Source organism: Astatotilapia calliptera, chromosome 22 (assembly GCF_900246225.1).
Source record: "Astatotilapia calliptera chromosome 22, fAstCal1.2, whole genome shotgun sequence".
Lineage (NCBI taxonomy): Eukaryota > Metazoa > Chordata > Actinopteri > Cichliformes > Cichlidae > Astatotilapia > Astatotilapia calliptera.
Window position 1 is genome coordinate 7,779,371 of NC_039322.1, and position 14,475 is coordinate 7,793,845.

The 14,475-nt window shown below is 39.3% G+C and overlaps 1 protein-coding gene across 1 annotated transcript; it reads right to left on the minus strand.

Moving 5' to 3' along the window:
- Positions 1–4,989: 4,989 nt before the first annotated feature.
- galr1a (galanin receptor 1a) lies at positions 4,990–7,783 on the minus strand. The gene is made up of 3 exons (XM_026156842.1): positions 7,130–7,783; positions 6,796–6,861; positions 4,990–5,343 (listed from the first exon to the last, which is right to left on the minus strand). The coding sequence occupies exons 1-3, from the start codon at positions 7,781–7,783 to the stop codon at positions 4,990–4,992; spliced, it is 1,074 nt and encodes a 357-aa protein (XP_026012627.1).
- Positions 7,784–14,475: the final 6,692 nt, after the last annotated feature.

The window sequence follows — 14,475 nt, forward strand, 5'->3', positions numbered from 1 at the left end:
ACTGAGGTTAAAACAGCTTTTTAATTAACATCAGGAAAATCGGTTTTCTTACATTTTCCTTTACTAACGTGTCCTTTCATCCTCATATTTTTTAGACCTCAGATGCAGTCATTTTCTTCAGGGCATGAGACTGATATATATATATTTTTTTTCTTCACATAACTGAGGGACCTGCAGTTAAACCAGCTCTTCATCATCCTCCCTCACTGTGACGTTGCGCCTTTAACTCAGTTTCCAGCTAATGGAAAATAAGATGAGCATCATTTGAGCATATTACATAACATAGTCCATTATGAAAAAAATGATTAAAGTGAAATGAGTCATCAGACAGGATGCTTTGGGTCTGTATACTTTATGTTCTAGGTTATCTTCAGGAATAACACCACAGTAAAGAATATCAAATCATGAAAGAAGGAATAAAATTTATCATTTCGTGTTCGTATTTATGAGAATTACATGGGTAAGTCGCAGTCAGGTGCTGCTAATCAAGTGCTTGATTGAAGATCAGCAAGTGTGACCACCACTAAAAAAGCAGAAGTGTTTGCACTTTGCTGGTCTGAAGCATTCAGCATTAACACAGTCCCGCAATTTAGGTCCAACAAATTCAAGCCAAGGTCAGACCCGCCAATGCTCCGAGATACTGTAAAAAACAAACAAAGTTCATGACAGCACAGTTAGAAAAAGACTGAACCAAAAGTGACTCAGAGTGGAGATCAATTACAGTAAAAGTACCTCAAAATTATAGGAATCAAAAGAATCAAATAGGAAACCTTTTGGTTACCAAGTAAATGTGTTAACGACACCGTGGAGCCACAAAACTGTACAAAAGTAAATGATGTACTAAATACTGATAGCAATGGTTTTTTTAAAATTTGTAATTATAAAAAGTAATTTTGTATTTATTATTGATCAACCTGCGTCTGGAGTGTGGGGCCTCCCTGCTGCTGCGGAGTCGGGGCGGTCTGCCTCCCCCCACCGCAGGGAAAAGGGTAACACCACCTGGGTCTGGGTGCAGTTCCCCCCTCCAGGGGCAAGGGTACCTAGACCCGGTTTGTAGAGTACGCTTGGGGAGTGTGATCGTGTGTACAGCGTCTCTTTATGTCTGTCTCCACGTTGGTTGAGTGTGGAGTAAGTGCATATGAGAGCATGAGGGTGGGAATGGATGTTTGTATCTGTGTGTGCCTGTATGTCTGTGTCTATATGTCAGGTTGGGTATCAGACGCCACCTCTCTGGGGACATCTCAGGCCCGCCAAGGTTTGGAGGCCTATCTCCCCCCCACCACCACTTCCCCTGCCAGTGGCGGACTCCCTCAGACATCGGTGCGTTGGTGGTTCTTTATGTCTGGGGATGGGCGTCCAGGTACACACCGGCTCACTCCTTGGCGGCCGCTTATCGGGGCCTGGAGCCTGGGGCTCGCTCGGGCCACTTCGGAGGTGGGGTGCCCCCGGCCTCTCGGCCTGGGGCTCGGTCACTCAGGCACGGCTGGCTGCCGGCGGAGCTCACGGGCGCGTCACTGCAACTCCCCCTGGCTTCTGCTCCGCGGCTGCTGAGTGAGCCCTCATCTGGGACTCTCCTCAGCTCTTTCTGGGACAGTGGCGTGGCTGCCCCTCTGTTGGTCTTCCTTGGTCTCTTGTGTTCTGGGGGCCTCTGGATGTCTGGAGTTTTGATCTCCTCCATACCTGCTTCATGCCCTGGAGGACGGGGCAGCGGCTCCCCACACCCTCTAGCAGATCATTACATGAACCAACCTTTTAAAAAAACAAGCGCGTCCATGCTCACAGGTGTACACACGGGTGATCACACCCACAAACTACACCCTTTTTGGCTCCTACCTCAAAGCACACTGTGTTCTGTTGATCTTATGTGCTGCACAATAATGTTTAACATTTAGTATTTACTGTCATATTCCCATATATCATTGTGATGTTGTTTATTCTATTACTCTTGTTCTCTTCTGCTTGTTTTCTTTTTTCTTTCTCAACAGGTGATCCAGGTGATCGATATATTCATTTTTTTTCTCTTTTTTTTTCTCTTTTTTTTTCTTTTTTTCTGCCCATTCTGTTGGTTTTTGTCTTTTGCCCTTCTCACCCGTCCCTCTTCTCAGCTGTTTCTCTTTCCCTCTTTCTTTTTCCCCTTCTTTCCCCAAGTCAAGTCTGTCCCGTATTCAACAAGTGAAAATAAAATACACAATAAAAGGTGAATCAAATGGACCATTATGGCAAGGCTGGGATGGTCAATTTGGTAAAGTAAATCCGTTGGGCATCTTTCTTTGCCTTTAGACAACAATTCTGATGGCAAAAGAGCCAAACGGGACAGGCAAAAAAAAATTATTGATCAACCTTATAAAGTGAATGTTTCATTCAGTTGTTTATGGGAGCAGTCGACCACATGATGTTTTTATGAAATGAAATGAAACTAAATAAAATGGGATAAATATATTTAGATGTATTTATTGTTAAATTACTATAAATTTAGACTTGACAGTCACAAGTTTGTCATCTGTATTCTGAACAGTATTTGCTACTTGAACTGTGTTCCTGCTTCAACTCGCAGTCACAGCAACAGGACATCATGTACACTGCAGAACAATAGAAGCAAATTGTATAAATACCAATGAAGTGTTCACATTAAAGGAAACTGTCACCAAAGGTGATCTATTTACTGGTTCTTTAAAGCAAATCCACTTTTTAGATCTAAAATCTCCTCATTCTCTGTGTGCATTGTTTGTATTTGTGTGCAAATGCTTTTTATCTCTTTTCTAAGACAGCACTTGAGTCTGCACTGCCCCAGTTTTCAGTGTAATAATGCCTGCAGAGGGCAGACAATACTGCAGAAAGGAGCATGCACAGTTACCTGTTTGCAAAAGTTAATCAAATTCAGCCCAGGGGATAAACAGGAAACAGCATGCAATCTGTGCAATAAAGAAGCCAGGTAAGCAGGCTCAGTGCTGCTCTGGTTATATCAGAGCAAAGTCATAACATCAAACATGTTTCATGCACACATGAGCTATTAAAAAGAGTTTATTGGTTTGTAACATAAATTATTCATGTCTTTGTACAACTTGAACACACATACTGTACACTTACACATTTTGGTTTTAGACATTTCTTTGCTTGCAGTTGGTGCACATAGTTTCCGCACATTCAGTGAAAACGCTTCACACAAAGACACTGCCTTTAAGTTCCCTCTAAACAAAAACAGACTACACAACAGGTAGACAACACACACACACACACACACACACTGGATAATCCATTCAAAACACACAGGAAGCCACAGATTACAGAGAAACTTAAGGTCTGTGGCAGCTCAGGTGAGACTATATTTAACCTTCACCTTTGATCTTTGAGAGCAGAACGGTTATCTACAATGTGATTTAAATGATGCATTATTGCAATTGCAGTGGCTGTAGCTCAGGCGGTAGAGCAGGTCACCTACTCACCAGAAGGTCGGTGGTTCAATTCCAGTTTCAGTCTACATGCCACATATCCTTCGGCAAGATATTAACCCCATGTTGCCCTCCGATGCATCCATCAGAGTGTGAATGCGAAGTGATTGGGTGAATGCATGAGTTGTATAAAGCACTTTGGGTGCTCAGTGAGAGTAGAAAAGCGCTATACAAGAACCAGTCCATTTACCGTTATCACTTACGCGCATATATCTCTGGTATAGACTGTACAGTATGTACATTCCATTAGGCAGACAGAGTTAAATTGTAAACTAATCATCTAAAGCTGGGCAAAATAACAATTATCACTGGATCTTCCAGCAATATCTAGAAGCTTCTGTCCAACACCTTTTGACTGATCCTGGTAAATATTCACCAGGCAGCCATCTCTGGGGCTGAAAATTAAGCCAATAGGAAGTGCCAAAAACGTAGTTCCTAAATTTGTGGGTGTATCAAAAAGCATCGTTTCATGGTGCTTTAATCTTTGTTCACCAGTAACAATCGAAACACACACTGATAGAAAGAGGAGATTTGTGAGTTTCACACAGTTGCCAGTAGACATCATAACAACAGCAGTGGCTGCAGTGACATCCTCACAAGCGTACGGAACAAGTTTGACTATCAGGACACTTTGGGCACTTGTGAACATTGTAAGTTTGGTATGTAAAACTTTATATTCAACCATGCAAGTTTCTATATCCATTACTTAAAAAAAAATATAGCCTTTTGAAATTGAATGATTATTTTAGATACACCCTGTATTATTGATGCTAAGTCCAGAAGTGATTCAGTCCCCATAAACTCCCATGTTCAAAATGTTCAGTGGTAGTAAAGAAAACAAAAGGTTAAAGAGTGGTATGAAATATAGCTTTGATCTCGATAATGTAATGAGAATCTTATTTTATAACTCAGCACATTTAACTTGAATTAAAGCACTTTTAATTATGCAAATAACCAGTCAGAGAAACCCATGCTGTTGTTGTGTTGAGTGAAGTTTTAGTATTATATTTGTATTTTGGTTAATTAGTACCAATTAGCAATAATCATTCTCTGTGCAAATCACCAGTGCATTGATGCTAATCTTGCTAGCGTTACCTGATAACTTCACTCTTCACCATCCTGTACAAACGTATACTCACTTCTGGCATCATAGACACTGACAGTCACGATACTTACAACAAGTCTTCAAAATGAGATTTCACAAATCAGTGGGTGACATTTAGTCATGTTCATATTTTATATACAGACTATATATATTACACAGATTTTTTTCCTCCTCTTGTAATCTGTTTGAGCAGGAAATGGGTTGATATTTCCTGACATTTAAAATTGTTACTTCTTGTGTATACATGAGATATGCAAATGTGCCACATTGAGGAATGAAGGCCCAAATCAAACATGCTCTTTAAAGTCTTTCAAAATACAAATATCAGTCGATATATGAAACTCTGGATTTGGTTAAACTTTCATATCAGTAGTTTCAGCCTTTAAAAAAATCCATTATCCGGCAGGCTGTACTCAGGATGCACCGCCAGTGTCATCAAAGCATTTTACTGATCTGAGAGTCATGACCTTTATAAGACACGCTGATATTAGTAGAAGGTGCCGTCTCCATTCTGCTGCGGGGGTCTCTGTTTTCATTCAGAGGACACTCACTGGGCGCCCGGCACCAGAAAACCTGCTTATACGAGTTCCTGAAGTTCTCAGACAGGAAGGCATAGATGATGGGATTAACGGAGGAGTTGCTGTAGGCCAAGCAGTGAGCCACCATCCTGAACACGAAGGAGGCCTGGTTCAGAGGGAAGGAGCCAAACTCCACCCACAGGTGGACGATGTGATGAGGCAGCCAGGACAGACAGAAGACAACAACCACCACGAGGACAGTCTGAGCAGTCTGTGGAAAAGAGATGATCACAGGTCACGTGTCACATAAGGGTATGAACACGTTTCCAAAAAAGTTGGAACATGTGTAAAATGTAAATAAAATATATTTATTAGACATTTAAACCCTGTACTTATTTAAAAGTTTACAAGTGCAACCAATCAAAAGTGCCATTGCTTTTGAAAAACATCTGTTCATTTTAAACTTGATCCTAATCACCTCTTCTTCTAACAACACTCTGTAGAGTTTATATGCTTTACTATATATTGTCAGGTCTTTACTGCAGGCACTTTAAAACCCTAACTCTTATACTCAGAAGCAATTCTGTTGGAATATTCCCAAAACACAGTTTGGCATTTTTTCGCTGAGATAAGGCTTCAGGATGGAAGCTGTTGTCCTAGCGTTGTGTATCATTTAGCAATAATGGTGCCTTCACAGATGTTATCCATGCCATGTGAACTATCAGGAATGCTGTCTTTGAACTCTGACAAGCTGTTTGGTCTCTCTCCTCGTGACGTCCAAAAACTATTTAAAATTTTTATTGGTCAAACCACAAGAAAGTTTTCTAGTTTGCCTCACTGCACATTATGGTGGACCAATACTGCCAAAATCAAACATAAATAAACAAATAACTTAATAAAAATATGTCTTTAAATGCATCAGACAGCAAAGCATCTTTCACCTGCTCCCCTATTCTGGTCATTACAGCAGATGGATCCACACGCTTGATTCTCTTCCTGATGCAATGCTTACACGGGTTTGCCACTTCTCACAGTCTCAAATTAAGGATCTTTTGCATGTTAGGTGAATGTGGTGACCACTATGGAGCCACCCATTAATTGCATGAGATATAATACCAAATTAAACACAGGCACTGACTAATCTATCAGCTGTGAGACATATCGAGACTTCAGACATATATTTTTTTCTTTATTTTTTCTTTTATATCTTTATTCAATCGTTTTTTTTAAATTTTACATTTTATTGCTAAATTCTTTGGTAGTTCCAGTCTTCCACACATGTTTGTTTCACCAAAAGTGTTGCTGAGCCAATGCAGTAAATTGAATATTTGTGTCAGTTTTTTAGTGCAGTGTCATCTAAAGACCAAAAGATTTCTGAATAAATGCAGAAAATTTGCACATTGTTTTATTTAGATTTTATACATTTACTTTTTTTGGAAGCAAGGTGGTATAAATGATTGGAAAAAAATTGTTAGTGGATAGCTCAGTGCCGAGTTTTGAGCCAAATGCAATAAAATGACACTTCACAGCATCACCAGAACCCCACTGGGTAATTTAATCTAGATTTTTATGCTGACATATAAGTGCTGTAAATGGAGTTCAAGAGTGCAGGCATTTTTATCTGCACCTAATGAGCACATTAACCTCTCAGCCAGCGAACTGTTCAATCACGACTCCTAATTTAGTGAGAAATCAGAAGCAAAAGAAAATTGCTTCCACCAACCTTCTTTTTGGAGAGCTCGGATTTTTTTGAGACATTCTTGAGCTTTTTGTGCAGATGATTTAAAACCTGAAAACACAAAACGCACATGTGAATGTTTTCAAGGAGCAGCCAAATTATTTCACGTTTATTTATTTTCAGAAAGACATCTGGGCAGATGTTGAAGGACGACTTAAACCTTTTTTACAAACCAATCCATTGTTGTTAAAATAAATATTTTTTACACTATAAAAGAGAGAATAACAAGTTAACGCATTAATTTCTTCAACACTTTGAAAATTCGTTATTACACTGTATATTCATGGTCACATGTTGACTCTGGTTCGTGCGCGCTCACCTTTGCATAGCACACAGATATCAAAGTGAGAGGCAGAAGGTATCCAACCACAAAGGTGCACATCACGTAGACTTTCCTCTGGTGTTCCGGCCAGACCTCCCAGCAGAAGGTGTTGTTGTTCTCCCTCTCCACGATGCTCTGGTAGTGCGCAACGGGAGCTGCCATGACCACGGACAGTGTCCAGATCAGCACCACTCCGAGCATGGCATGCCTCTCCACCCGGATCGAGGAGGATTTTCTAGCGTGGACGATGGCCACGTAACGGTCCACGGACATTGCTGACAGAGTGAAAATACTGACCAGCATAGACACGGTGAAGAAATAGTGGATAAACTTGCAAATGAACGCTCCGAGCACCCACGTAGGCAGCATGTAGATGGTGGACTGGAAAGGGACGCAGAAGAGGAGGTAGGACAGGTCAGCCACGCTCAGGTTGAGGATGAATATGTTGGTTGTGCTCCTCGGTTGTCCGGGTTTACTGCGCGCCAGCACGGTTATGACCAGTGTGTTCCCAAGCACACCAAGAATGAAAATGAGTCCAAATATTAGAAGAGAAATAAAGTTATCTACTCCCATTTCCAGGATGATTTTAGCTGGCAGCCTCATGGTGTTGGTGGCGAAAGGCTGACTTTGGTTTTCCACCTGTAGCTCCATGATTTTCCAGCAGTGAAGAAAAGTTACATGTTTTTACGAAGGATGGATAACCTCTATGAGGCTCAAGCTGAAGATAGATTTCCTCTAGAGTAAAGACAGGACAGAGCTCATGTATTTGCAGGTTGACCCCCTCCCCACCTGCCTGCCTTCCCGAGAAACGTCACCATACTGTACGCACCAATACCTTTTTCACTTTTCAGCGGCATATAGCCAGTGAACCAGAACTAAAAAGAAACCAGGTGACTGCTTTAAGAATTCACGTTAACAAGCCACATCCAGAAGTATTCAGTACCACTTTATTAAACCAGGAAAATCCAAAAATAACACATGCTGGCACATGGAATATGCTATATGAGAGGAAATAGATCATATACATGCATACATAAGTACTTTATTTGTAAATATGGCATGTATTATCTCCCCCAGAAGCTCACTTCAAGCAAAAATAAATGGATTTAGGTATTTTCATAGCATGACAATTTATTATGCTGCTCTGAGACTTTTTAAGTCTTTTCATAGATTCCTTATTCCTTTTTTCTTTATACTTTTATGAAGTGTCCATTGACAGAAGATAACTCATGTTACAATGTAATAGAAACAGTCAAAAGTAAAAAACAAAATAAAACAGAGGTTTAATTAAATATTTTTGTCATTATCATTTGTAAAATCTTAATAAAGTATCTGATTTGTAATCCTTGCTTATAAGCAGTTGGTATGACTTCAAAAAGGAGATGAATAGTTTATCTATGTTAGCGTGTACTATTTGTAACAGTTTCAGAACATTTACCAAACAGCTTTTTATAGGGATGCAGGATCTGACTTGTCTTTCTTGGAGCTTTACCAGTGCAATGAAGGACATACTGTAGTTAGCTAGCATAGACTGTATGTAAAAGATGGACATATGTGCTGTGACATCATCAATCCACGAATGACACAGCCTCAATATAAGGGGTTTGTTTAGTTTTGTATTTTATTTGTTTTTTCTGGGGCTTGTTTTGTTTTGTTTTGATAGTATCGTTTTGTTTTTTCATAGCCAGAAGTGATTTTGGTGAATAAGATGTCACCTCAGCTTTGATAGCTACCTCATGCATCCATAAACTATACAGGTGTAATGCAAAGTCATGGTGCAAAATTTAAGAATAGAAATCTGACTGTTCCAAACAGCAAGCCATGTTATTTTTCAGATAATCCCATAAACAGTAATCCAGAAAGCACAAACATGGGAAACATGGTAAAAAGGTCCCTTGATGGCAAATGAAGCCTAGCAGAAAGCTATCAGCTGCAGCACAACTGTTAAGTAAAGCTGCACATTAAGATCTACCAGTTAACAAATGGTTGATTTATTTGACCATCTACTAGCAAATAATTGTTGTTGTGAAAGGTAAAGCTATCCAAACTGTTTGTTCTAAGCATGTTTTTTAAAGCACTGAACTTTAGGATTTTACCACTGGAACCAATGGAGATCAGCTCACTTTTGCCATTAGCTATGAAGGCTGTTGGGACATTAATTTAAGCAAGCTGAACACTGTGATAATAAAATGCTCAAAATGTCCAATAGCCAATAACAACCCAACAATGAACAGGACACATATACTCCCAGTGACAGTCCCAAGCCTGGATAAATGGAATCATAAAGAAGATTTCCATAATGGATTGGTAGATGTCAAGGTTAACGACTGGCTCCAGTGCTGCTGGCCAACAGGATGTTGGTACTGTTGGTTGAAGATAATGGAAAATGAAAGGGGGAAGGCATGTTAGGAGGCAGCGAGAGAGAAAAGAAATGCAGGAGTGTGTGGGTGAGAGTGGGGACTTTAAATATACAGACTATGACTGGTCTATGATATTGTAGCCAGTTACAAGCACTCAGACAACCAAGTAGAGGACATGACTTTAGCACTTTAGCACTCCACAATAAAGATCAAATCTAATTTGCTAGTAATCCTGGAGGTTAGGCCTGAAAATACCCAGGATTCATCCTGTGGGCACAATGAACTAACATTAACCTCCTAAGACCCGAACTCTTCCACGGCATGCATTTTTAATTTCTTTTTGATATTTTGGCTAATTGGGGCCCGATGAATGTAAAAACAAAGAATTACCAGATTTGTTTTTTGACCTTATTTTTGTTTTTAAGAAAAATGAGAGCCACATATGAGGATATTCGTTTAAAATTTTGATAGAACAGTAGCAGTATAATGTCCTCGTAAATGGATATTAGGCCCTTGTAGAGCAAAATTGAGTATTTTGGTCTAAATAACCAAAAATGTGATGTCCACATATGTGGACGCCAGGTACTAGGAGGTTAATTTCATCTGTGACGCCATCATAAAGTTGTCAAGATATTGTCAACAATACATAAAATAATCATCATCACTGTATCAAAAGCAGAACACCACGAGAATGTGCACACTGTACGGTGAGACTGACCACCAGAAGAAAAAAAGATCCTCAAATTAATGAAAATTCAACAAATCACTAGTTGGTTTAAGTTTTTTGTTGTTGTTGTTTTTAAATGATGAATAAAAATGTGGAAAAAAAAAAACACAGAAAAGAGCACAGACTGCGCTAGAAAAAGGGTTTTCATTGATCGTCGACTGTCTTCACTTATTGATCTACTCTGAGCAGGTCTCCAAGCAGCTTATTATCATTATACAAGCATGTGAGTATCAGCCAAATCTGCTTAGAGGGATACCATCTGGATATGACGACAGAGATGATGCACATGCTATGTAACCTGAGAACAGAGGCTGATGATATCTTATCCTCAGTTGATTGACTGAGGCTGTTATTGTTTACATGTTTGGTTCATTTACTGGTGTTATGTTGCTAAAACACAGAAACTTTACTCCTTTAGTCTCAAACATCTCAGGATTGTTATCGTTGATGGCAGCGATACTGATGTTAATGATGGCGGCAGATGATGAAGATGAAGACAAATGTTTGTGACCAATTCTCCCACTTAGCATTTTCTCACCATCAGTGGTAGTCATTATGGTTTTTTTTTATTAAGGGGTTTTATTATACTTTTGGGAGCATGGCAGATGTTTTGTAATTGGTTGCTCAGCTCGTGTCCTGAAGCAGCCCCAAGTTTCCATGGTGACTCCTTACTCCAGCGACTGAGATGTTATCCCTTTCTCTGCTGGGAAAAAGAAAGTGATACTGAAGCCTCGGAAAAGCTGTAAAATGCAAAGCGTGTTGTTACATTCTTCAGTTCATCTCCTGTCAACCTGCAAAGCAAGTCCAGTTTAGATGTCTACTATATCTAAATTGTTTTTACTTTATAAAAATACCAATGGATTTATATAGCACTTTTTAAGGCACCCAAAGCGCTTTACAATGCCACTACTCATTCACACACTGGTGGAGGCAGTGTGTGAATGCACAGCTGCCCTGGGGCAGACTGACAGAAGCGAGGCTGCCATATCGCACCATTGGCCCCTCTGGCCAACACCAGTAGGCGGTAGGGTAAAGTGTCTTGCCCAAGGACACAACGACCAGGACAGAGAGCCCGGGGATCGAACCGGCGACCTTCCAGATTCAGATGCGCTTCCCAACCACCTGAGCCACAGTCACCCAAAAAATACTGTGCATTTAAAACTAAATAAAGTCTTTTAACAATGTTTATAGTTAATGTTTTGTTTTGTTTGTTTTATTAACCTAACCATACAAATAAATCAGGAGAAATAAAAGTTATTATAACATATTTACTTATTAAATTAGATAGTCCAATAAAAGAAAGACAAACATTTACATCATAAGTCTGGGGTCTAATTTTTAAATGAACCGTTCATTCATCTACCTGCTGCTAATTTAGAATCACCAACTAATCTAACATTGATCTAACTCCCAAAGTCATTGGGTTTTGGGAGGAATTTTCTCTATATTAAAAAAAATACAAAGAACTTCCTTTTTCTAAGTGTTTACAAAAACCTCTTTTTAAAACTTCCAGTTGATACCAATAACAAATACTTTTTATTAGTGTTTTCAGTATTGGTAAATTAAGTAAAAATTTAAAGTAGCTGTTTTAACCCTCTGTGATCTAAATTATCACCAGTGAGAAGCTCAACTCTAACTCCAACCATAGGTAATCAGATTACATCATCATCACCTTTATTTACAAAGCACTTTAAAACACCCACAGCTGACACAAAGTGCTGTACATTGGAAGTATATAATAAAAAGATTACATAATGTTTGTACTTATTAAACTCTTCTTCCCAGTCTTTGTAGTCTTGAAACAAAAAATCAATATAATTGATATGCATTATAAACTATCCACATTTTCTTCTAAACATTTGCTTTTTGGCCTTCAAGAAGATAGTTTTTTAAATTTTAAATCCCACATGTGGGAAACTTTGTGGTCCTTTGCATTCAACCCATTCACTCAGTGAAGCGGTGGGCAGCTACCAATCCAGTGTCCAGGGAGCAGTGTGTAGAGACGGTACCTTTCTCAAGGGAACCTCAGGGTAGCCGTTTGGTGGATTCAAACCCCCAACCTTCCGATCATGAGGCGACCATTCTACCTACCTCTGTTTAGGGTTGTCATCAAGAGGGTTAGGGTTAAAATGCCTTTTGTCCAGGGAGAAGACTAACTGAGGGGCTGCACCGAGTACCAGTAAAATTTCTATAAGTTGTATTTTTTAAACTGCGAATGTTTCAAAGCTTCCAGCCCAATCCAAGAACAAAAATACAGTGGTGAAAACTGACCATAACAGGTTCCCTTTAAAGAGGTATTTCATAATGACCCTTAGAGGTAAACACCATTAATATGGTGATGTGATATACCCACTGCTGCACTTTCAATCATCAGCCAAACAGATCCAGAAATCAGCAAAGCCATGACCGTGGCCCTGAGGTGTAAGTCATTGTAGACCTCAGAGGGGTCATAACACATGTGTTCCAAGCACAAAAAGTAACTCTGATTGAGACTTAAACACCACAACAACAAGTCAAGTCAAATTTACTTGTAAGCACATTTATAAACAACACAAAAAAAAATTGAAAAAAGAAAACATAAAACATGCAAACATGAATAAAGTCGAACTGTTCAAAAGTAAATAAAAGAAAAACTCAGTCTGTTTTAAAAGTAAAAAAAACCCCCAAAAATGTTTTTCAAATTGATTTTAAAAACTGTTCTAATGTTGGGGAGATCCTGATGTGAAGGAGAAGTTGTTTCAGTCAGTGCAAAAATGCGACCTCCTCTGTTTGTTTGTTTTTTCAAGATAGCTAGCGTTTGTTCAGTAGATCGCAGGGATCGAATGGGAGTGTGCAAAATTCAAAGATCAGAGAGGTAAGAAGATGTGACCACTACAAAACAGCAAGAGAATTTCTTTTAATTACAGTTGGATGGATGTTATAGTTCAGAACAACACATAATCATATTTCCCAAGATGATCAGTCCTCCAAGTGTTACATGGATTGTTTAGGGCAGTGCGGTGAAAAGGAACTGGCACTGTTGCCATAGAGCAAGATGGTTCAAACCCATCAGGGGGCGTTACAGTGTCAAGCTTACATATTCTCCAAGTGCTTAAGAGGCTTTTCTCCAGGTGCTCCAGCTTCTTCCCTCAGATAATAGAGCTTGTCTGGTTAACTGATTAATCTTAACTGGCTATAGCTGTGAATGTGAGTGTCTCTCTCTCTGTGTCAGACTCAGGTGACACCCAGCATATTTTCCTTAATGAATAATTATTTGAATAAATAAACATTTGATTTCATATATTTCGGTTGCATTTTGCTCAAAATTATTGCTTTGTGTTTATTGGAGGTGGATTTTTTTGTGTAATGTCTCATATATCCTCAGCTATATTTGAAATAAATTTGTTTTCTTTGAAGTACTGTGACACTAATTTGTGACATTGTGTGAAATCTGTAAAGAAGGGACGTCACAAACAAACCATGTGAGCCTTTGTTTCAGTGCAGGAGTAATGGAGTCCTAAAGGGCACAATCATTAAGGTGTGATGCATGAAGTCCTACTTTCAGCATCTGCCGCAGCTTTATCTCACAGCGATACCATGATCTTATACAACATCGTCTCCCCTCCCACCTCTGTGATTTTCTTTACCAACCTTGTTAGAGACATAAGGAGATAAGCTGCTTTCGACTCTGCTGCTTGCCCTCTCAGGTGCTTAGCCCTTCACCTCAGCTTGGAGTCAGACCTGTTGTTTCCATGACACTGAGCCATGAGAGGAGACCACAGCAACAGCACATCCATTTATACCAATAATTTGAAACAAGCTTACTTCTCCTGCTAACTAGTTGGGAGCCTCAGGTTGTCATTTTGGTGATTTACTTTTCAAAGACCACAGTGTTTGTTGGGTTTTGTTTTGCCTTCATTTTCTTTTCTGGATAATGATAGGTCTTTCTGAGTCCCTGAAGATGCAGAGGATGATGATGTCAAAATGCTAGCCTTCCTCCTCAAACTAACATCAATTTTCAGTAAGATAAGACTGTTTTTTTCTCAGGGAATAAAATAAAAACTCAGCTTTTTTTCTTCAGTACTGATTTTTTCTTCTTCTTGTGGAATGACTAAATAAAGCATCCTCTTATAGAGAAAACGAAACATCCCTCAGATAATATAGCGCTCAGTTGTGGATACGTGAGAGTACATGTTATCTCCTGTCACATCCGTTTTGTTTTTATTATCTAGTTTCATGCTGTTGTGCATGTGTGCAAATAAAAAACCCTACATAAA